General features: G+C 50.5%; 1 protein-coding gene across 11 annotated transcripts in view; it reads right to left on the bottom strand.

The window, feature by feature from the left end:
* Positions 1 to 1,015: 1,015 nt before the first annotated feature.
* The window catches only part of UBR4 (ubiquitin protein ligase E3 component n-recognin 4), a 124,533-nt gene continuing 103,427 nt past the window's right edge, over positions 1,016 to 22,121 (bottom strand). For all 11 annotated transcript variants that reach the window (XM_059691000.1, XM_059691003.1, XM_059691004.1 and 8 more), the window contains 16 exons: positions 21,181 to 21,268; positions 20,542 to 20,669; positions 19,560 to 19,667; positions 18,978 to 19,097; positions 18,104 to 18,294; positions 17,549 to 17,722; positions 17,082 to 17,181; positions 14,489 to 14,707; positions 13,468 to 13,581; positions 12,468 to 12,610; positions 11,925 to 12,050; positions 10,705 to 10,899; positions 7,864 to 8,088; positions 4,719 to 4,809; positions 3,872 to 4,034; positions 1,016 to 1,398 (listed from right to left, as the gene is read on the bottom strand). In XM_059691000.1, the coding sequence (XP_059546983.1) occupies positions 1,334 to 1,398; positions 3,872 to 4,034; positions 4,719 to 4,809; positions 7,864 to 8,088; positions 10,705 to 10,899; positions 11,925 to 12,050; positions 12,468 to 12,610; positions 13,468 to 13,581; positions 14,489 to 14,707; positions 17,082 to 17,181; positions 17,549 to 17,722; positions 18,104 to 18,294; positions 18,978 to 19,097; positions 19,560 to 19,667; positions 20,542 to 20,669; positions 21,181 to 21,268 (2,250 nt within the window). In that variant the 3' untranslated portion in view covers positions 1,016 to 1,333. The remainder of the gene's footprint in view (positions 1,399 to 3,871; positions 4,035 to 4,718; positions 4,810 to 7,863; positions 8,089 to 10,704; positions 10,900 to 11,924; positions 12,051 to 12,467; positions 12,611 to 13,467; positions 13,582 to 14,488; positions 14,708 to 17,081; positions 17,182 to 17,548; positions 17,723 to 18,103; positions 18,295 to 18,977; positions 19,098 to 19,559; positions 19,668 to 20,541; positions 20,670 to 21,180; positions 21,269 to 22,121) is intronic.

The following is a 22,121-nucleotide window of genomic DNA, read 5'->3' as shown; positions in this document are numbered from 1 at the left end:
ACTTGTGCACACAATCACACACGCTCGTCTGCCAGGGCTGCCAGCGGGGCTCTTGCCACAAACACCGTTCATCTCTCTGGGTGGGCCCCAAGCACGACACTCACGCCTGCCCATGGCGACTTTGTCAGAGGATCTGGGAAGAGGCCTGAGGTCCTGGCTGTGGAACTCTCCGAAATGGGCCCGGAGGAACCTCCTGTCCCAAATGGTCTGGCCTGAGGATGGAGCCACAGACACTGGACATCAGGACAGGGGAGTCTGTCCCGCGGAGGAGCAGCGGAGAGCAGTCACGGAGATGAGGAGACGGCACTGGCGAGCTCTTCCTCCAGGGGCCATCTGGGTCAGCCTCGCTGCTTCACTGGAGAGGAACGCTGCCCAGGAGCTGGGGAGGCAGGTCCTGAGGTCCCAGGGACAGGAGCCACAGTGCCTGAGGACACGGCGTCAGAGGCACAAACCTGCCGCCCTGGCAGCCCGGTGGGCAGCCCCTGGCAAGCGACCCTGGCTCTTTCCTGAAGGGCTGTCAGAGAGGCTAGACATAACCGCGCACACTGGGCCCGGCAGAGGGAAGTGCAGAAAAGCGCAGCTGCTCAATGTTCCGACTCTAAGTCTACCCCAGGCCCTCTCCTGAGCTGTGACCCCGAAGAGAAGTCGCCCAAGGATCCCCGATTTGCCGCAGAGAGCAGAGTGTCGATGCGCTTGTTGCAGAAAGCCTAGTGCCTACGGGGCCTGCCCTCCGCCGAGGACTAGAAAACCACCGGCTCCATGTGTCTTTGGGTTCCAGCTCTTAAGGCCAAAATTAAGAGAGGCCAAGGGGTTTGTTTTAGGAAAGATCATATTTATCAAATGCGGTGCCCCAACTTGCTGGCCGGAAACAGACAGGCTCCGTTTGATGCCGACAAGAGGCCAGAGATGGTGACTCTGCCGGGCCCGTCTTCCTGTACTGACATCGGAAGGGCTGGGCAGCCAAGGAAAGTGTGGCCCGTGACACCAAGGACGGGTTTAAGCAGCAGCCAACACCTTCTTTTTCAATGTGTATTAAGTCATTCGTTTATTTCTCAAGATGTGCACACTCAAGTATTAAGTTGGCCAGGACAACTCATGGCTCCTAGGTATGTACAAGTCCTTCCGTGGCTCGGGTCACAAACAACTTCATAGCTAGTGCACCACACACACAAGATAAAACAGGAAGCCTAAAACCCCAAGCCACTCCGAGAAAGATGAAGGGGGAGGAGGGGGGGACTGGGGTAGCGTCCTGTGGGGAATCGATGCACAGGAGGGAAGAACACAGAGGGCGGAGGCAGCCAGCTTCAGAGGGTCAGCAGCGGTTCCGGGGCCGTCAGGGGACTGAGTTCAACAGGTCCTTCAGGAAGCTCTCTGGGTCGGTGATTTCTGATAGGAGGCCTGGAAACAGAGGCAGAGGCTGTTAGGAGCAGGACCGCACGGCCCCAGCCCATGAGTCATGGCTGCCGCATCCTCGGAGAGAACACACTGTACTCCAACAAGTTCTGACAGCTGCGGCTGGAGGCTCGGCCATGACTGGGACGAGAGTCACCGCGCCATGTTTTGGAAGAGGAGGCTGTTTGTCTGAGGGTGGTACAGGGGCAGAGGCTGGCCCACCATCTCCCTGGAGCAGTTCTAAGCCCGGTCCGTGGACCACAGGGTAAATGGAAAGGAAGTGTCCACAGCCCTCCCCGCATTCTCAAAAGGACCTGGACTGGGAAAGGTGCACACCACCGCCCGGAGGGCTGGAGGACAGAGAAGGGTACAGGCCCCGGGCCCATCGGCGCTTTAGCCACCAGCCCCGGGCCTTGAGCAGGCTGCCTGCGCTCAGAAGCTCCGTCCCTTCGACCATCACACAGGGACAGTGAAGGGTCCTTGCTTCATTACTGTGGGGATGACGTCAGGCGTGTATGTGGAAGTGCCAGTGACAGAAGGTGCTCAATCAGCATCAGGTCCCCCGCTGCCCCTGCTGCTCCCTCACAGGTGATCCCCCCAAGGCCCGGCAGCATGCCAACGGGAATCCTCTCCCCAGCTCAGTGCAATGCAGGGAAGGGGGCACCATCCCATGCTGGTTTTGGAAGGTGTTGCTGTCCTTGCATTCAATAGGGTGTGCCTGGTGTTCTGAGATTTTCTACCAGTTTAAACAAAGTAATGAAGTCACACTGTGGAAACAGGACCTCCGAGTGAAGGCCAGAGCCCCCCTGCACTCCCCTGCTTCGGGCCGCAGTGCTGCCACCAGTCCCGGGGCCGATGCAAAGCCCTGAACTGAGCTGACCACCTTCCTTACCTGGTCCACCCCCTCCTCTTATTCAGACTCTTACATTCACACTGACAGTCTTGGTTTACTAGTACATTCACCAGACCCCTGGGTGACACACACAGTGCTCGGCCCTGAGGACACAAATACACAGGCTCCCTCGTATGTGTAGGGGTCACTTCCTGGGAAGAAAGCAGGGAGCCTGGCTAAGGTAGGAAGTCCAGGCTGGAGGATGCACGTGGGAGCACCCGGTGAAGTTAACAAAGGAACCTCGCGTAGGAGGGCTAGCACGTGGCCTCTGATAACGGAGGGCACCTATAAGGCCATCCCAGTGCACAGCTCCCACCAAGGCCACCGCAAAGGACAAAATGCAAGCCCTAGGCTTTAGGGCAGCGGTTCTCAACCTGTGGGTCGCGAACAATGAAAATACATCCTGCTTATCAGATATTTACATGACGATTCATAACAGTAGCAACATGACAGTTATGAAGTAGCAACGAAAATAATTTTATGGTTGGGGGTCACCACAACATGAGGAACTGTATTAAAGGGTCGCGGCATTAGGAAGGTTGAGAACCAATGCTTTAGGGGAACTCCATCAGTTGGGGCTGAGCTGGGAGAAAAGAGAAATTCACACAGAACATCATTCCAAACTCTTGAGAGTTTAGTTCCCAGAAGACAAAAACAAACAGAAAAATATCATTGGGATCGGGGAGATGTTTCCCCCGCTTCTTTACATGTCACAGCATTCCCACAATGACCGTCAGGGGAAAATAACATAAGCTCCTGAGAGTCAGGCTGGTGTGGGCCCTCTGCTTCGGCCCCGGGAGCCCTACACTGGACAGACAGCAGTCCAAGGGCTGTAAGGCAACAGCGCCCACAGCCCAGAGGCACCAAGATCTGTGATCTGAGGTGTCTCTTCCCAGGCAGCGGCCCACATCACCTCCCCCTGTTGTCACCTGATGCTTGGTTATGAAATCCAAGCAACTTTTAATGTGTGTGCAATTAAAATACATGTCCGTTGTATAAGGAATCTGTACACAGGAAAGACAATGAACTTCATGTTTACTAGCTGAGGGATAAGGACTGTCTGAGGATGTCTCATATGACAAGAGCTCAAAGTGTTGCCCTATTCTTACAGTCACAGATGCTCTGCCTTGGTGTTTTGATGTTCACCATTTAAGAATCAGAGTTGAAATGTTCCGCATCTCCCCAGGGGCAGTTGTGACATAAGAGGCAGGAGAAAGACAGGGAAGCTCCACGGTGTTTCCCTGAACTGTCAGGAAAAGCCAGGAATCACAAGGGGGCTCTACCAATTTGCAGCGATGCCCCACTGTAGACGTAGTGAATCTCCAGTGCCTCAGTTACCCCACCTGCAAAGTGGGGATGACCACAGGCCTACCTCACCCAGGGCTGCCTTGCAGACTGGGAAATGCAGCGGGCAGCCCAGTGCAGAGCTGCTGCTCTCATTATCAGTGCTTCCGATCTTTTGGTGGCCGACAGGCGAGTTCTCACCTGTGTTATCTGACATGTGAAGAAACAAGCTACGGCCAGCCCCACTAAGACAAACCAGTTTTGCTGCAGAAGATCTTTGAGAGACAGAACCTTGACACTGACCAGCCACGTCGAGGAACTCCGAGAAGGTCTCCACTGGCATGAACTCCTCCTGGAAGGTCTTCAGGACTTTGTCAGCAGCTTCGCAGATAGGCATGTCGTTGTGGCGGATGTATTCTGCTAGGGAGCAGGACCAGCCTCCCTCCGTGTTGCTGGTAGGCACCTTCTACAAGAACCAACAGGGAACAGGCCGGGGGGTGAAGGGGGATGACTTCATGCCTCGAGTCAGGCAGCCACGTCAGCCCGTGAAAGGAGAGCCCTCTTGTGTACATCAGTTTTCCCTGGAGGATGTGTTTGCTGCCAGGAACAATAAACTTCACTTCACTCCTCTCACAGCCCCTTTATTACACGCTGGGTCACTTGAACCTACAAGCTACAACAAGCGACTGCATTCTTTCCTCCCACACGTCATACCTGCATTTCCCAAAGAAAAGGGACTCATCAAGATGCCTTAATTGAGCTGTTTCATTCCGATTATGAAAGGAGCCACCCAAACCCTAATTCCTTCCAGGCAGAGCGGAGTGTAAGCTGGGCTGGAAGAAGTCATACTCAACAGGGCAACGGAGTTATCAAAACTGGGGGGACAAGAGCACACAAAGGTGACTCGGGAGGGAAGATTTTCCTGCAGAAGCAGGTCTACAGCAGGCCCCAGACCAGGTGGTGGAGTGGGCACAGACACGCAAGCGTCTAGGCTGGTGTAAATCCCTTCCCACAGTGGGTGCGCTGGTTTCTTGGGAGAGGCCGGTGGAGAGCAGCCACCTGTTGGCTGAGGCAGGGTCAGAGCCAGCAACACATCACCTGACACCTTGCAGACACTCAGACACTGCTGAGGCTCCAATGGCATCCTTACCTTAAACATGTTGTAAATGAGATCGACGAGGGCCCAGAAGAGAAGGGAGGAGCGATAGGCAGAGTAGTCCTTCACTGTCTTGTCCGTCAGCCTGGAAAGAACATCCCACTGCATGTCAGGCAGGCCCGGAAGGGTCCTTACAGGACAGGGCAGAGCAGGGGGAGCACGGGGAGTCACAGTGATCTGGGGGTCACTCAGTTCTAGCCACTGTCTGTCTCAGCGGGCAGGGCCTTCTGAAGCCAGTGGTTTATTTACTACAAAAACGTTCCCTGAAATATTCAGCTTTAGCACGGCTGTCTTCCAAATCGGGGTAAATCGGAAGAAAGGGAGACACAGCTGCGACATGACAACCGAAAGGCGACTGCCTTAAGGAGAGGCCACCCTCTCCTGGAGCTCATGTTGCTGTGTGCAACCTCCACGAGCTCCAGACTTGATGGGATCTAGCAGATGAGGTGGGAAACAAGGCCCTCCTCAGTCTGGGAGAACTGTCAGTCAACAGACCTAAAGCCACCACACACCGCAATTTGTCACACGTGCTGTGTTGAAAGCAGCAAGCTGGTGGAAAAGTGGCGATGAGCAATGGCACCATCCAGGATGGAGGACACAACCGCCCAACACCTCCCAATGCCAGGATAATCCTGAGCGAGCTGCTCGCCACACCTTAGTTTCTACCCAGTATCGCCTGCCCCTACTTAATCCCATGATGCAGCTGAGGATTAAGGACCAGCCAGTCCCTCAGAACATGGGGCTATGTGCGACCACGTCCACTGCCTCCTCGGCAGGCACTGCCGGTGAGGAATGGTTACACAGGTGCAGCTACCGTGAAATACGGAAAGACTAGACTCCTCTCTGCATAGGGAGTGATGTATTGGGGCTAGAATTGGTTTCCAGCATCCAAATTTACAAGGGGTGTTGTCTGCAAACTGGTTTCACGTCTGTAGTAAGTAAAGGGTAGTTGAACCCTTGTGATGGGGATGCTATATACTTCAGAACATGATGTACAGAGCCCATAACTAAAGGGACTAGAATTCAGTATTAGAGTGAGTGTGTGTGTGTGTGTGTGTGTGTAAGAATCATAAGTCAGACAAGCACAGATGTTACCTATCATAGAAGGTAAAACTATACCATATGGGCCTCACTCAGGTAAAGGGACAGTGTCCCATGGGACAGGCCATCACACTTAAGAGTCGGTAAATATAAATACTTTAAAAGTCAAATAATAATAAAAGGAGAATTCCATTTGCTGAAATATGCTTCCTGAACCTTCCCTCCACCCGATGCACTTTCTCCCTTGCCTGCCAGCTTGAGGATGCCACAGCCTAAAGGGAAAACCACTGTGAGGTGGGCCTGAGGAGGAGGCTGATGACCCATTCATGTAAACAACATGAAGAGAAAGTCCTAGGCTTAAGTACTTGCAAGTCCCAGGCAGAGGACATTTCTCTTCGAATGTAAAACATGAAGAGGTCAACCTTTCTTGTGCAGATGCCTAGAGCCACATTTTTGTGTGTCTGCCACTGCCTCCCCCTCCACAATGAACAGAGCCTGCGCCAGTGACACTGCCCCAGCCAGCAGGATGACACCCTCTAATCCTCCCAGCCGAGGCCTCTCCCCGGAGGGTGTCTCAATACTGTGCTAATGCCCAGCTCCTCCTCCAGTCTGTTTCAGGAGAACCCTGCTCACACCCCCACATCACACCAAGTCTGGTCCTTCTCTGTGACTGTTTTGCCTTGGTAAGCAGGAATCTTGAATAACCCTGCCCAACTTAATTATTTAAGGCTGATTAGTAAAGGTGACTAAACTGCTACAGAGAAAATGGCAACTCCTGAGTATAGCTCGCACTGGATTGCCTAATTAAGCTGTGACCAAATCGGCTTTTCCTTAACCGCCTGGGACAGTAATGAATTCCAGTCTCCTAATTGAAAGCAAAACAGCTCCTGTGGGCTCAGATTTCACACCTGCCATTGAGAGCTTGTGCCCAGTAAATGCCACTTTATGTGCTAGGGAAGCAGGCCAGCCTGGCTTATCAACAACTTGGTATCCGCCAGATCTGACTTGTGATTCTGGCGGCTAGTTAACTATGAATGCTTCGGTCTCCCGGGGAACACTGGAAGTGATATGCCTGGAATGGGGGCAGGGGTTAGATAGGAATCTAACAAGACTCGCCCCTTCTGCTCCACACCAAGAAGCTGATGCTGGCCTGACTCAACAGAGCTCCAACCCAGCCTCCCTGCGGGCATGAGGCCTGACTAGCAACCCTTGGTAAATCAGAGCTGATGGAAGTAAAGATACCATGTGTGCCAACTCAGGCACCTGGCTGTTTCCACTTGGCCTGTCACTGTCAGGGGCCTGAAGGTCCCCCTGGGCCTACAAATGTGGAAATGTTCCCTCGGATCCAGCGAAAGCAAACTGCCAAAGACAGACCTCCCAGAAGGGAAGACTTTCCTCCAGGGGCAGAAGCAAGCTGACACCCTCGCCCCTACTCTGCCGCGCAGGGCAGGCAGAGACTGCACAAGCCACTGAGAGCCGAGAGTGGAGCCCACGGAGTCCACTGAGTGTGGGGCAATCCATGTGGACATCTCAAGGGCTTCCTTGCAGATGTTTCTCTCAGGACACCTCCCATGTAACCCAAATCGCAGCACAAGGTCATGAAAACAAAGACCACTTCCTGCTTCGGGAGGTGCCCACATTAACAGGAGAGAAAGAAGAGCTGTGGAACGTGGCAAGGTCAGGCAGGAACGTGACCAAGGAGGGAGATGACGAGCTTTCAATGATCAGAAAAGAAACTCCCCGACCGCAGCCAGGCGGAGGCTTTCCTAGTTTATGCCAGACCAGCCACCTGGGAAGCCTGTCACCTGTCTGAGCCCCAGAGGCCCGAATTCTCCTCATCCCGTGCCTGGCTGGCTTCCTCTAGAATTCTGCACAGAGATATGCCTGGCTCTGCCTCTTTAGTGGCTGAACACCAGACCCAAGGTGGGCAGGCACCTGCCAGCCATCGGGCCTAGACTTGGGGTCACAGATGGAGAGGGGTCAGGACCAATGCGTGCCTTCCCTTAGCGCGCACACACTGCCTGGCAGTTTTCACCAACTGGGAATACACCGTCCGGGCAACAGGGGGCAGGGGCGGCTCCCTGAAGCAGGTACTAACCTGGTGGCTCCTCCTGGAGCCACTGCCCGGGCGTGAGAGGTCACCAGCAGCCTCCGCAGGATTTCCACACGCATGGCTCTCCACCTCTCGGGGGGCAGGATGTGGAGGGCCAGGACTGTGAAATAGTGGGGCCCGTCCACTTCAAAGGCACTCTCCACCCACTTCTCCTTGGGCTGCTCCAGAAAGCCCTGGAGGTTCTTCTCTTCTCGGGAAGTTGCTCGGGTTCTAGAACAAAAGAGCACGATGAAACCAGGGCCGGTGCCAGGGACCAGCAGCAACGGGGGAGGAGGGTGTGTTCAATTTCTCCTCTTCTCTTGGGTGTCCTGAACGTGTGGATCACAGGCCACACACACCCCTGTCCCCTCCCCGCTCTCCAAGTGCTGCTGCTTCCCTTCCAAGCCCCTCTTGGTAGCATCTTCCTTGGCCCCGCCCCACCCCCAGCTCAGGTCCGACATAATTCCCAACAACTGCTGGCTTGAGCGCCCGGCGGGTCAGGTCGAGCACCTTCACAAACAGTCCACCATCAGTGACCTCAGAACCCCGGAAGGTAACAGCACCTTTTTACCACAGTGACTTGCCCAAGGTCACCAAGCAGTAGGTGATGGAGCCAATGTGAATCATGAATCTCTGGCTCTGAGCCAGCCTTCTGCACTCCCTGACGCAGCGTGGTCTTATTACAGCCACCTTGTTCACACTCCATCTGCACCACTGCTTTCCACGGCTCACTGTGTTGTTTGTTTCCCTACGTGTCTGTGCCCTCTCCCCTTCAATAGAACAGCTTTTTTTAGGCAAGCGCCACTTCCTGTTCCAAATCTTGCCTAAGCTGCAGGGACAATGATGACCATGAACTTTAACGCCAGGAACCATTCTAAGAGCTTCATATGGACATCCTCGCAATAACCCTGAAACAGGTACCAGCAGCAACACGGGGTGGGAGGGTGTGCTCAATTTCCCAGTCTCACAGAACTACAGCACAGAGAAAGTAAGTATTTTGCCCAAAGTCACACACTGGGGTGCGAAAGAACTGGCTTTGACCCAGGCCGCCTGGCCCAGAGCCTGCCCAGCATTAGTTAGTAACTCTCTCTGCCCTCCAGGACGAAGCCTTGGCAGTGGTCACTGACGAGGCAATGAGGGCACTGGAGCCCCCCGATCAGGTGTTTCCGGCTACACGCTCTCCTTATAACCCAGATGGTGCTCTCAAGCCAGGAGTGCTGATGCCCTGTCCTAATGCCATGAGGTAAAACAAACACAGCACTAGGAGCCACAGAATCAGAGTTACCAGGTGTGCACACAGCACGGCCCAACTGGGCTGTGGGAAGCAGGGGCAGTGCGAGCACACCCTGAAGAGTGGCGCAGAGGGAACGGTGAGTAAACTCAACTCGATTTTCCTGAACTGGGAATTAGAGGCTTCTGCCATTGCAGACCTGCTCAGCTCTGCTCTGGATCACAGTGTCACACACTTGCCTTCATACACAAATGGTCCACCAAAGGCAGTCACCCCCTCACCCGCCCCGTGGCCAAGCCCGTGGCAACATGGAGTGACTAGGGAAGCAGTCTGCGGATGAGAGAGTGCCTCTCGGTGAAGCTTCCAGGTCAGCCTGGAACGGACCAAGATAATGACACAGCCAACTCCCTCGCCACTGACGAAGCTTGAGAGGAGTTAAAATGTCTAGCATTCAACGACACCTGAAATCACCGGCTCTGTTCTGCCAGGCAAATCGTGCCAGCTCCCCGCCCTGGGTCAGCTCTCCGCCCTGGGGAACAGTCCACTCTACCTCCTCGCTGCCAACAGAGACATGTCTCTGCAAAGGCCGAGGGCTCTTTCAAAGGCTACCAACACGCAATTAGCTCTCAGACCTGCAGCAGTTTGGGGATGGGAACATTTGTGCTGTCAGCAACGCAGGTGTTTCTTCTGACAGTCTAAACAGGTTAGCGGGTGACGTAAGGCACTGATGGAGACCCACCTGTGCATCTTTTCAACAATGAAACCTGTGGTCTGGAGGCCAGCCATTTAACTCACAAGGAAATGGGAGGGAAGCAGAAGATAACGTTGCTGAAGAGAGAAGGCCAGCAAGAACAAGAGACAGATTGTCCTGTTGCTAAACGGACTGTAGCTGCCTATGTGACTGCACACAGCCTGTCAGTTCTCTGCCCAACAGATCTGGGCCTCAAATATGAAACCATTTCATAAATCAAACCTAAGAGCTAACGTGTATTAAATCTGCTTTTGAAATCTGGGGTGGAATAAAAGAATATTCTTCTCTACCCCTGAGTGCTACTTTAAAATTATACTTTCACATATCAACCTAACTACCCCTAATGTACATCTGGATAAAAATACAATCTAATTTTCCCTGGCTGCCTTCCTTGTCAGTTGACTTCCCCAGATAATCTTAACACTCCCTCCATTTTCCTCACACTTGCCAGAAGCATTACTTACTGGAGAGAAAACAGGGGAAGCAAGTCCAGTTTCCATTTATGAAACAGGTTCTTGGCTCTGCCACATCCCCTACATGTGAAACCCTCACCTCCAACCTACCACCGCCCCATCCAAGAGAAGTGAGTGTTGTAAGGAGAAGTAGGGGCTACATGGAAGTAGAAGTTTTGATGGTTTGGCTTCTCCCAGTTTCATCCTCTCTGAGCTGAAGGTCAGGCCCTTGGCTGCCCACAGTGGGAGATGGGACAGTTTTAGAAGGGAGTCACCTAAAAGCTGTGGATGAACGTTCCTACTTCAGCAAAGGCTGCCGTTGGTTAGGCACTGGCTCTGGAACTAAGGCGAATATGGACACACGGGAGGTGTTGGGCAGCTGGATGCTGCCCAGTGGGATGCGAGATACTAACGTGTTCAGGACGTAAAGCACAGTGTGAATGATGTACGGGATCAGGTGGATGTTGCTCTCGCGGCCACCCCCGCCGGTGTCCGCGCTGAACGACTGCTCCATGGCGAAGCGCAGGAACAGCAGCTTGATGTCGTGGATGTTCAGCTGGTACGTGGGCTCCCGCTGGCCTGTGCATTCCTGGAGGTAAGTGTTGTGCCTGAGAGGGAGCAGAGCAAGCGCTGAACAGAAGCAAGTCTCCGGTGGAGATCCCTTCCCTGTTGGCTGCACAGGTTGCACAAATGGCCAGCGGGATGAAGGGAGAGTCGAAGGCAAGGACTGAGCCAGCAGGAAGAGGACGTTTCACTTCTGCTGTGACTAAAAGTGATGCTTTCCAAGCTTTGATGAGAACCCACTGGTTTTGAGGGACCCACTTCTTAAGAGACCACTGTCATAGAACATATTATGGCCACTTCTAGAAGTACATTTTGGAATAAGAAAGGTAGACCTTATCCCTTCTGACTGACCAGGAAATCTATTCTAAGAATCATGTCCCCAAACTCTAAATAAAGGCTTTTTCTATGTCAATTTACATTATAATCTATTATGCCTTATTAACTATGTGACCTCAAGTAAGTTACTCAATCTCTCTATGCCACAATTTCTCATCTGTAGAGTGTGTCTAACAATAGCACATGGTAAGCATTTCAATACTGCCTGTTGTTACTTCCATCATTATTACTACCAGGTACCAGTTTTATATCAATACCTTTTCATCCCTGAGCTTTAAAACCAGGACTGTGGTGGGCACCACTCCACAAGGCAGCAGTCAGAGGTAAGGGCTTCACAGAAGCTTCAGCTACTCTGCATTTCAGGACAAGGGAGCCCGTGCCACTGAGCTATTAATTTTTATTATTTAACCCTCAGAGGCATATATCGTAGAAGTGAACTCTGGGAAATGTTGACCTCAGGGACCAAGTCAGGCATTCCAGGTCTGATGTCCTTAGATCAACAAAGGTGGAGAGTAGTGAATAACTAGAACTTCTCCATGGTGCACAGACACTGAGGGTGCCGGCATCTCAGCAGAGTGCCCTCTGTTCTGAACAGCCCCTTGCCAGCAAGTAAAGAGACAGGGATTCCCAATGAAGGCCACAGGAAATGCTCTCACCACAGGCTGAGCTAAAAGATGACTCCCCCCATCTCCTGGGAATCCCCTTTCCTACCGTGAAAATGCTCAACACTCACCTTGCCAAGCAAGTGGCAAAAGCTGATTCAGGGACGTGGGGTCCCCAGACCGGAAGGAGCCCATTGCACTTCGTGTTGGCGTTCTGCAGGGCGGCACTTTCCCACTCTTCCCGGCCTCGAGCCAGCCTGGATGGGAGGAGAGCAGGGATGAGTAGCTGCTGGAATTAATTGGGCAACCAGGCACCTGGGCAAGTGGAGTGGAGAGGGTTTGCTAACACGAAGGAAGTTAGCCCATGCTCCTAACTCCACGCACAGAATTAGCCAAGTGTAATCCTGATATAGCAAATGCAGGCTTCACTGCTCTAGGTAAGTAACATTGCTTTCACCAGCTTGGGCCAAAAGCCACAGGTATTTTCCTGGCAAGAATGGCTCTTCAGCCTATATGGTTAAAGGTAGAACACCCTGCTCCCCAGAGACTAAGGAACAGCATTAAAACTTCAGGGCTGGCAGCTGCCCACACCTGGGAAGTGACAGAGGTCTGGAGCTGAAGCCCAGGTGAGGGAGGGGCCCACTGAGGGAGCCCGTCCCAGAGCCAGGGCCTACCTGACGGCTGCCAGGTGGCAATCGTAGTGCACGATGTTGAAGTGGGACACAGTGCTGTAGCCCTGCTGTTTCCGGGGCTTATTCTCCATCTCCTCCAGGGCTACCCGCTTGGTGAAGGTATAAATGCCCAGGACCTTTGTGGGCTGCAAGACAACAGAAAAAGGAGGAGAGGTGAGGAGAAACTCCACGCAGGCTTTGGAAGCAGGTGAAGCAGAGCAGAAGGGACGCGAATGCCTACCCTCCTAGGCAGGGACAGTCTAGAAGAGGGGGTGACAGCCAGCACCCAGGCTCGTGGTTAAGCACTTGACTGGGAGTGAGGGAAGCAACCAAACTAAAGCAGACGCTATGCAGGTGGAAAGACAGAAATGTATGTTTAAACTGCCCTTCTTTTTTGTTTTTGTTTTATTTATTTTAAAATGAATAAAGTGCCTTCTTGATAAGTCGGTTGCTTTTCAAAAATTATCGGGCAGCTCCAAAGAGCATGTGTTAGTTACAGCAGGACTTAAAGGCCTGTGGTCCAGGCTACTGCCCTTAAATAGCTTCGGTGCTCAGTAGTCAATCGAAGCTATAGAGAAAGGGGACCCCTTTTGGGCCTTTAGGGGAGCAAACATGTCACTTGCTGCTCTGCTCCTTTCAGGTAAGAATCTAGTTTGGGGGAGCCTGATCTCCCAGGTGTCCTGAATGGAAACCGCATGGTATGTTTTTAAAAGCCAAGATTTCTGGCTCTGTCCCATGACCTTTGCTCTCAGCCACAAACAGAACTTTTTACAAGTTTAAGGATAAAATTACATCAAGCTCTGGGCATGGGGTCTAGCAAGGCAGAATCCAGTGAGTGCTTGTTGTGTACGATCATGACGATGATGAAGGCAGTGCCTTCCTGCCTTTAAAGAGTGGCCAAGAAGCAAGCCTTGGCCAGTCTAAGAACAAAAGGCCTGCAGGCGAGGGCCGCCACCAGAGCAAGCGAGCAGGCTGGCCACCAGGCCCAGGCCCAGAGCTGTACCTGGAACTTGTACCCCTCCCTGCAGATGCAGCACGTGAGGCCCGGCTCCTCAATCAGCTCTTCCATCTGCTTCAGGAGTGTCGTCTTGGTCACGACCTGGCCCTTTTCATTTGTCTGTTGGGGGAACCCCAGGTGGTATGTCAGAAGGGGGTTTACACACACACATACACACACACACCCTAACTCGGGGACACTCAAGGACAGGGCTGACCCTCCACATACACTAAAAGGATGGCTGCATCAAAAGGAATCTCTTCAGTTGGCTTCTAATGAGGGTAAAGACCCAGATTCCCTGCTATTCCCTTCCTGCAGGACCACTGAAGCAGAGAAACCATCCGGTTGGAACCCTGGCAAGCCGCCACTTGCCACCAAAACAGCCCCTTCTTTGTGCCAGCAATACCAGCTCTCAGCTGGCAAGGGCTGATGCGTTATGATTCATTTACTGTTCCCATGGGAGTTTTAAAACTGCTGACACTCAGTTTGCTGGCTTGGAGGAGGCTCTCAGAGGCCTACTGCTTCCTCCAAGGCCTCAGGACAGTGAAAACAGCACAGAGCCCTTCGTGTGCACAGACCGGGGTTCAAAGTCCTGTCAACCACTTATTAGTTTTGTGCCTTGGCCTATTTACTTCATCTCTCAGCCTCAATTAGTTCATCTGGAAAATGGGTATAAGGCCACCTTATAGAACCACACAAAGGCTTAAATAAAATCTTACAAGTTGCATAAGCACAGTGCTTGGCAGATAGTAAATCCTTGATAACAATGGCTATCATCACCATTTTGACTGTTTTTATGAACTAAAATCACTTAGCATCTGAGTCTCATCTGGACAGAAGTCACAGTCACAGCTCTGAGGGTTGTTGGGAAGATTAGCAAGGTGAAGGGCCTAGCACACCTCTTCCTCCATCCAGCCTTCAGCTTCACCGTGCCCAACCCCAGCTCTGTCCCAAATTACAAATCACTGTGCCACAGCCTCCTCCTCAGCAGGGTGGCAAAAACTGGGGACTCAGGGACTGGCTTTACCGTCATGCCCAGGGTTCCCAGAGCCTTCTGCCTCATTGCCATGGCCATGCGCTTCTTCTCAGCCCGGGTCTCCCTGCGGGCGGCGTCAATCTTCTTGTTGACATCAGGGTGCTCCCGCAGTGCCTCCAGCAGGTTCTCTGCCAGGGTCCCAATGCCCTCGTCGCTGGACACCTGCTCCAGTTTATGCAGGTTTGTGATGGAGTCAGTTCCAATCAGAACCTGCCAAGAAGGGGCCAGAGAGACACAGGCCTCCAGTTATGTAGACAAGTGTTCTTCCCACGAGCTTAAAGGTTCAGAAAATCAACTGAATGTACACAACCTCGTGTTATCTGCTCAAGTTTCAATCTGATCCTTTCGTTCTAAACTTTGACAGATTTGGACAAATGGGGGCGGGTTCGGCTCTGCCAGGGCCTCTGACCCATCACTATGCTCTTTAGCGTCAGCATCTCTATCTATAAAGCAGGGGGTAATGCCAGGGCTCCTGGGATGATTAAAATGAGACAACATGCAAAGCATCCAGGCACAGGGAAAGGGGTGCAGGTAAGATTCCCTGGAGAAGCAGCACCTGATGAGTCCTGAGTGGTGAGCTCAGTGACTACCAAGCAGAGCAGGCCCTTGAGGTTCAGAGGGATTGTGTTAAGGTCTTCATCTGGGGCCACCAAACTCAGGAGCACAGGAGTTTTCTCAACCTCTGGATACTAGAGGTACAACTACAAGTGGGACTGGAGATAAGAAAACACTTAAAATGTATTAACAAGAAGCCCTGTGCTTGAGAAGGTCGGCAATTAATGCGCTATAGCACCACGCTCTGAACTGGCGTCAGAGACCATCAGAACACTGAAGGTGGGTGTCATTTGAAAAGCTCTCCAGGTGAGCTCACTGAGAACAGCAGCCTTTCATTGACCTCTGCACCACCCACATCACAAGTGAATTGATGACAATTACTACATATTCGACGGTAAGTTGAAAACAATGAAGCCAACTTGCAATGTGAAAGCTCAGCACTCAATCAGATCACTCACTAGCTCATAAATCTATTCTCATGGCTTCAAATATGCAGCTCAACAAAATTACAGGGCCTCTTGTGTCTCAAGCTCCTAAACACCAAGCCCATAGTTCAACAGCCTTTGGTGAGGTAGCCCACACTCAACACTCTGGTGTTTACTGTGTGTGAGGCAGTGTGTTAGGTGCTGGGGAAACAAAGACTGTATCCTCCTGAAGCTTACATTCTAGTTAGGAGGACAGACTGTATGTTGAGAATCAAACCTAATGAATTCTGCCCACCTCACTTCAAACCCCAGTTTAGTAACTAAGTAATTCAGTTTAGTAACTAAGAATAAGCCTGGTTATCAGCAGACCTGTCCTAAGCTCACCTCCTTCATGGAACCACCATTCACCCTGTCGCCCAATCCAAAAACTGAGCAGAGTTCTTGATTCATCTAGCTTCTTTTCTCCCCAGGTGCAATCAGCCTCCAACTCCATTCATTCTACCTCCTACATCTCTGCTGAATCCATTCACTGTCCCAAAAAGGTTACATGCTGTGTGATTCCATTTATATGATGTTCTTGAAATGACAAAACTATAGAAATGGAAACAGATCAGTGGCTGCCGGGGGTCAGAGGAGTGGGGGTGCAGGAAAGTGGGTGGGGCTGTAAGAGTGCAACAGGAGGGATCCTTGTGGTGCTGAAACTGTCCTGAATCGTGCACCAAGATCAGCATCCTGGCTGTGATATTTATAACCATTTTTCAAGATGTTACCATTGAGAGAAACTACATAATGGGTATAGATATGATTTCTCTGTGTGCTTTCTTTTTTAAAAAATACATTTTTTATTGATTTCAGAGAGGAAGAGAGAGAGATAGAAACATCAATGATGAGAGAGAATCATGGATCAGCTGCCTCCTGCATGCCCCACATTGGGGATCGAGCCCACAACCCAGGCATGTGCCCTGACCAGGAATCTAACCATGACCTCCTGGTTCATAGGTTGACGCTCAAACACTGAGTCACACCAGCCAGGCATCTCTGTATTATTTTTTAACAACTTCATGTCAATTCATAATTATCTTGAAATAAAAAGTTCAATTTTTAAAAACCCCAGCCTGGCCAGTTAGGATCTGTGAGTGATAACAGCTGCCTCGGCCCGTGGGCAGCGATCAGGAATGAGCTAGAGGGGAACAGGTGGGCCTCTCTAAGCACAACGTTTTCAGCTGCCTGACACAGAGCAGAAAACAGGGTGATGATATTACTAATGTCCCAGTGACTGTGGCCAGAAAACAAAACTGTTTTACACTTGGGCCAGTCACACTCACAGTCCAACTGCTGCTCAGATGCCCTGTGAAGCCCCACATAGGAATGAGCTGAATGAGGAAATCACAAATGGAACTTAATCCTTCTCACAGAGAGCTGAGCCAGATGACCTCTGAGAGTGTCGTCCACTCTAGAAGTCTCACCTCTCAGGGCAAGTCATGTCTCAAGGCTATCAAGGCAGTTATCTTCCTCAGTCCTGGGAGATGAGAAGACAGTGTATGTTTCCCTCGCTCTACCTGTCCTGTCTTCAGAATAAGTATACATGCAGGCTGGCTACTCACCTGGGTGGCAGGGTGCTGCATGGCCAACCCCCGAAGAAGCCTCAAGATAAACGGCAGGGCTGGGCGAGACAGAAACTTCTTCCAGATGTCAGCATCCAAGCTGCAAAGCAAAGAAAGGCTTCTTAGCAGGCCAGAGAAGCAAAGGCTACCTAGAATCCAGCTGTTGATTCTGATTTGTTTTAACATGACCCTCCAAGAGTGCCACAAATTATCACAAAGGACCACCCAGTTCAGCTGAGAAGCAGAGAGAGAGAGATGAGTGCTCTAAACAGAAACCAAAGGGTTGTCATCCTTTCCCCAGAGCTCCATAGGACTCCACAGTGGCTGAGAGTCACCTTGGTCATTCCCAGAAGAGGAGGGAGACCCCCAAGGAGGGCAAAGGGGAATAATTATGCCAAGATGATGGAGGAGGAAGGAACCAGGACAAAAAGAAGGAAAGCAGTCACTTTGCCAAAGCCACTTCTTACTTTTTGGCACTGGGAATGTGCTTTTTCATGTAGTCAAGTGCATTCTGGGTGATTCCCTTCTGGAGAATCAGGTCCTTTAGCTGGTGCCCATTGCTGTTGTTCTTGATGCCAGCTGCTATTTTACAGAAGCAGTCCAGGAAGACTTTATCATCGCCACTGTGATCTTCGTCATACCTAGGTAGAAAGAACCAAGAGTCTGAAGGTGTGAAAGGACTAGCATAAGCTGAACAACCTTCAACAGTCTATACGATCAAGTCTAAACTCCTTAAGCTGATCTGGTTCCTACCACTCTCCCTCTTACCTCCTCCATCCCCCAGCTTGTCATAACCCCCCACCCTTCCCATTTTACATCCACTTTGCCTTCTCTGCAGAGCCAATTTCACACAATATATTTTAACTATGGATTCCCCAATTAGATTATGCCCCTTAAAGGTCCGCCAGACTGGCACATAAAAATCTGATCAAAATTCAGGTGATTGTTCCTCAGACTCCCAGAACTAGTTCAAGGCTTTTGTGGGGACTCTCCCTTTGCCATATGAAGTCCAACCAACATACTTCTCAAAGCTGCAGTATGGTTTGAACCGCTCCACCAAGATCTGCATTTTCTCCACCTCTCCGAAGGAAAGGTAGGGGATGATGCGCAGCAGGCCCTGGAGCACACTTGGGTTGGAGCGAACGAAGGTGCTGTTGATCTGGTCCAAGAGCATCACCAACTGATCTTTGTCCCCGGTTAGGAGGAGGTTGCCCTGCAATCGGAAAGAGGAGAGGAGGACCCTTAATGGGGTCAGGACTTGGGCTGTAGCACTTCCATCAGCCACCAGAAGCAGCCCTAAAAGAACTGCCTCAGCACTACCGAGGGAATAAACAATGTGAGTTCCACTTCATAAATCAGTTTTTGAATTTCTGTGATGGCTTTGTTAATAGTCACAGATGATCAAAGTACAATTTCCACTCCCTCAAGAGAATGTAGGTTCCCTGATACTCATTTATTCGTTGTATCTCTAGCCAAAACATTCACATCAATAAGAATGGAGGGCAGCAATGGTGCAGTAAGAGAAACTGAACTGGGAGTTGGAGACCCGGGTTCTAGACTGAACAGCTCACTTCATTTTTCTGGGCTGTTTCCTCCACTGTGGGGTGAAGGCTTGGACTAAGGCCCCTGTCTATCAGCTAGAACGTGTAGAATTCCATCAATGAGCATCTTCTGAGTGCAAGAATATCCCTAGCAGCTTTGTTTCCTCTGAATCCACAGCTTTCAGGCTTTAATGCAGTGATGTCACCATTAATTAGTTGAGCCTTGCCATTCCCATAGGTGAGCGGGTTCAGTCACTCTTGGGTGACACAGTGAGACACACACAGTGAGCCTGTTGCTGGCAATGAGACAGTGCAGGTTCTCAGTGTCTGCAGAGCACAGGCTGGGCTCACTCACCTTGTCCTCACTCAGGGGCTCAGCATTGGACTCATCCAGAATGATCTCCATGATGCTAAGCACCTGCTCGGCCACAGCTGCACCGCCACTGTCCTTGCTTTCCTGCTCAGCTACCAGGGCCTGCAGGGGGAGACACAGTCACTCTGGGGACAGCAACACAACCACTCATTGATGGGATCTGCTCCTCAAGGATGTCCTTCAAGACCTGACTTCCCAGAGATTGTGTGTGTTCATGTTCTCAGAGAGGACAGCATGTGGGTAGTGAAAATGTGATGCTCCACATATCTCTGCTTGCCCTGAGGTGTGTGGCACTACTTCTCCACTGGTATGTGGTCTGGACTGTTTTAACGACTAACTTCCTCTTGTCTCTGATCTGAATTCTGGAAAGGGACAAGGAAGCTCTTGGGTGTCATGGTGACACATGGGGTGAGCAAGTAGGACAAGGGACACCTGAATGATCCAGACAGACAGATGAAGCGCTTGAAAAGGCCACAGTCCATTTCATCTGAGTCCAGAACTGAGCTGTCTTTCCCCCACCCAGGACTTTAGGACTATCTTTTGCAGCCCACACTCTTTATTTACCAAGTTTAGAGTTCCCAGCATGACATTCAGAGTGTTCATTTCCAGCTTGACCAGCTGCTGCCGGTTGACTTTCACCTTCACACAGTAACTGAACAATTTCAGCAGCACCTGACAAGAAAAGCCAGTCAACACCCACGAAACCACCTGAGAGTGAAGATGTGTGGACAAGCAGGAGCAGAATGCTTAAGAGAGGTCATGTACAATCAGCAGGTACTCCTCCTGAAACCCAGAGGGCAGCAGATAGTGATCCTTAAGGGGGCATGGTAAGGGGGCTGAGTTCCCATACCAGGTAGGCAATTTAAACAGCAATGTTCTCCAACAGTAGCTCGTGTGGGCTGGGTAGATCCCCACCATCTCTAAAACCCTGGCAGAGACACCAATCCCCAGTGGAACAGGTGATGCTCTGTTGCCTTGGGGAAAATTCTAGTACTAACTCAAGACTCTTACTAGTCAACAGGAAGATTCCAAAGCTCATGGCCTGTGGCAGCTCAGAACCATGTAGGTCATTTAAGACACGGGCACAGTAATATATGTTCTCACAGCCACTGGAGGTAAAAATCATAGTGTAATATCTGTGCTGCCTTTGAAATCCTCTTTCCTTACTAATGAGACCAATGAGTAATCAAACAAAAATCCTACAAGAAATGAAAGGATTACTTACAAAATTTATTTAAAAAGCAATAATAGGTAATAACAGACACAAGTACTGTTTTTAGAAAAAGACAATCAGACACTGATTCCATAAGTGACTAGCCAAGGCTGCCATCACACTGGTGTTTTGGGGGAGTGGGCCAGGAAGAGGGCAGTGAGGAAAAGGGGCCTAGATGCAGAGCTCAGGAAAGTTGCCTTCACTGGCTTGCACTGGTTCATGGCACCATGCTGCCCTCTAGAGTTAAATGGCACAATGACCACAAGCTTCTTTCCATAGGGGTCTGTCTCTCCCATAGCAGAAGGCTGGTCCCACCTCACTGCTCCAACTCACTGTTAGAAGGTGTCGTCCCTGCTTGAAATCTTTGATCCCTGCCAATCTGTTAAGCATGCATTCCAGACCCCCACACTGGGCCATCACACCAGCCATCTTATACACTTCTTCTTCATCTTCTTCTTCATCTGGAGGAGAAGGGAAGTCAAGCAGACACAGAGGAAAAGGTGAAGACGGGCATAAAACTGACAGCCCTCTTCTGGGCTGGTAGCTATTTCCCTTTTTTCGTATCTCCAATAAAGACAGCCAATAAAAGGGGTCAATATTGTATATTAAACTACACCATCTCACTCTCAATAGCTTTTTAAAGATTCAAGTCATTAAAATTATTTACTCAAAATATGTGAAAATATAAGTACAACCATCAATGAAAAAAAAAACTAAGCTAAAAATAAATCTACACTCAAATTTGTTGCTAATTACATTATTTTCCTCAAGGCCGGTTGTGTGTTTTTCTCCCCAACCCCAGAGATATCTGAATCAGGCCACAGATACCTGTATTTTTCCTCAGAGAAGTAATCTCCCCTCAATTCTAATCAGAGTATTTGCCCAGAATACCTCTAAGTCCCAGGACGTGAACCTCTGATTGGTCCCAAACCTCAACCCAACATGCAGCAGTATCTGTGAAAAGGGCCACACCTGTGGTGGAATCCAGGGACTCGATGAACTCCTCAGTGGCATCACCCAGCAGCCCCCGCATTCGATAAACAATCCTCATGGGCTCTCCCTGAGCAGAGATAGTTGAAAAAAGGTACTTGTAAATAGGCCCAGAAAATACAAAGATCTGAATACCTGGTCTCAAGTAATGCTTCAGCAGTGTGGACAACTTCTATTTCTCTACGTGATGTGAACCACAGCATCTAGAATCCAAATGCACTGCACTCCCTTAAAGGGAAGGAAGCTAACTCATTTAATGTCTATTTAGACCAGGAATTATATGAAGCATTTTACAAACACTATCCCATTTAGTTTCATTAAACTCTATGTAATAACTCTAAGTATTATTGTTTTATTCTGTGCTAAGTCCTATGCTAGTTAAGCACTTTATATTACCCTTCTGTACAAAGTTAAACAGCTTGTTCTAAGTTACCACACTGTAAGCCCAGGTCTACGGCCAAGCCTGTGCCTGCTTCAGGAGCAGAAACTCTAATAAGGACCACCACTCAGAGAGTCAAGACAAGAGAGGATCAAAGGGCTTTAGTTCAAGTCTCAGGCACCAAAAGCAAGAAAAGACAATGCATCAATCTTTGCCTTTGGAGAGCCTATGGGCTTCATTTAACCAGACAGCAAGGACATCCTCAAGTCCTCAAACTAAAACCCCTAACCTGATGGAATAATGAGGCGTAAGTCTCTGGCAGATCTGTAGCATCCTGTAAATTGGAGGGTCATGAACATTTGCTACACCCCAGGTAAAAGAGTTAAGCACTCTAGCATTTACATTATCCTCGTTGGGAGGTGAGAAATGGGGGCTTGAGGTCACACTATATGAAATGATGGCTGCCTCTAAGCCATGCTCAGCATCAGGAGAGAAAACCTGGAGGAGAAAAGCTGTCAAAGGCCACTTCTCAGCTATGGAGGCT

Source organism: Myotis daubentonii, chromosome 3 (genome assembly GCF_963259705.1).
Source record: "Myotis daubentonii chromosome 3, mMyoDau2.1, whole genome shotgun sequence".
Lineage (NCBI taxonomy): Eukaryota > Metazoa > Chordata > Mammalia > Chiroptera > Vespertilionidae > Myotis > Myotis daubentonii.
Note: the sequence above shows the minus strand (reverse complement) of the source record. Positions and strands in the feature narration are given on the sequence as shown.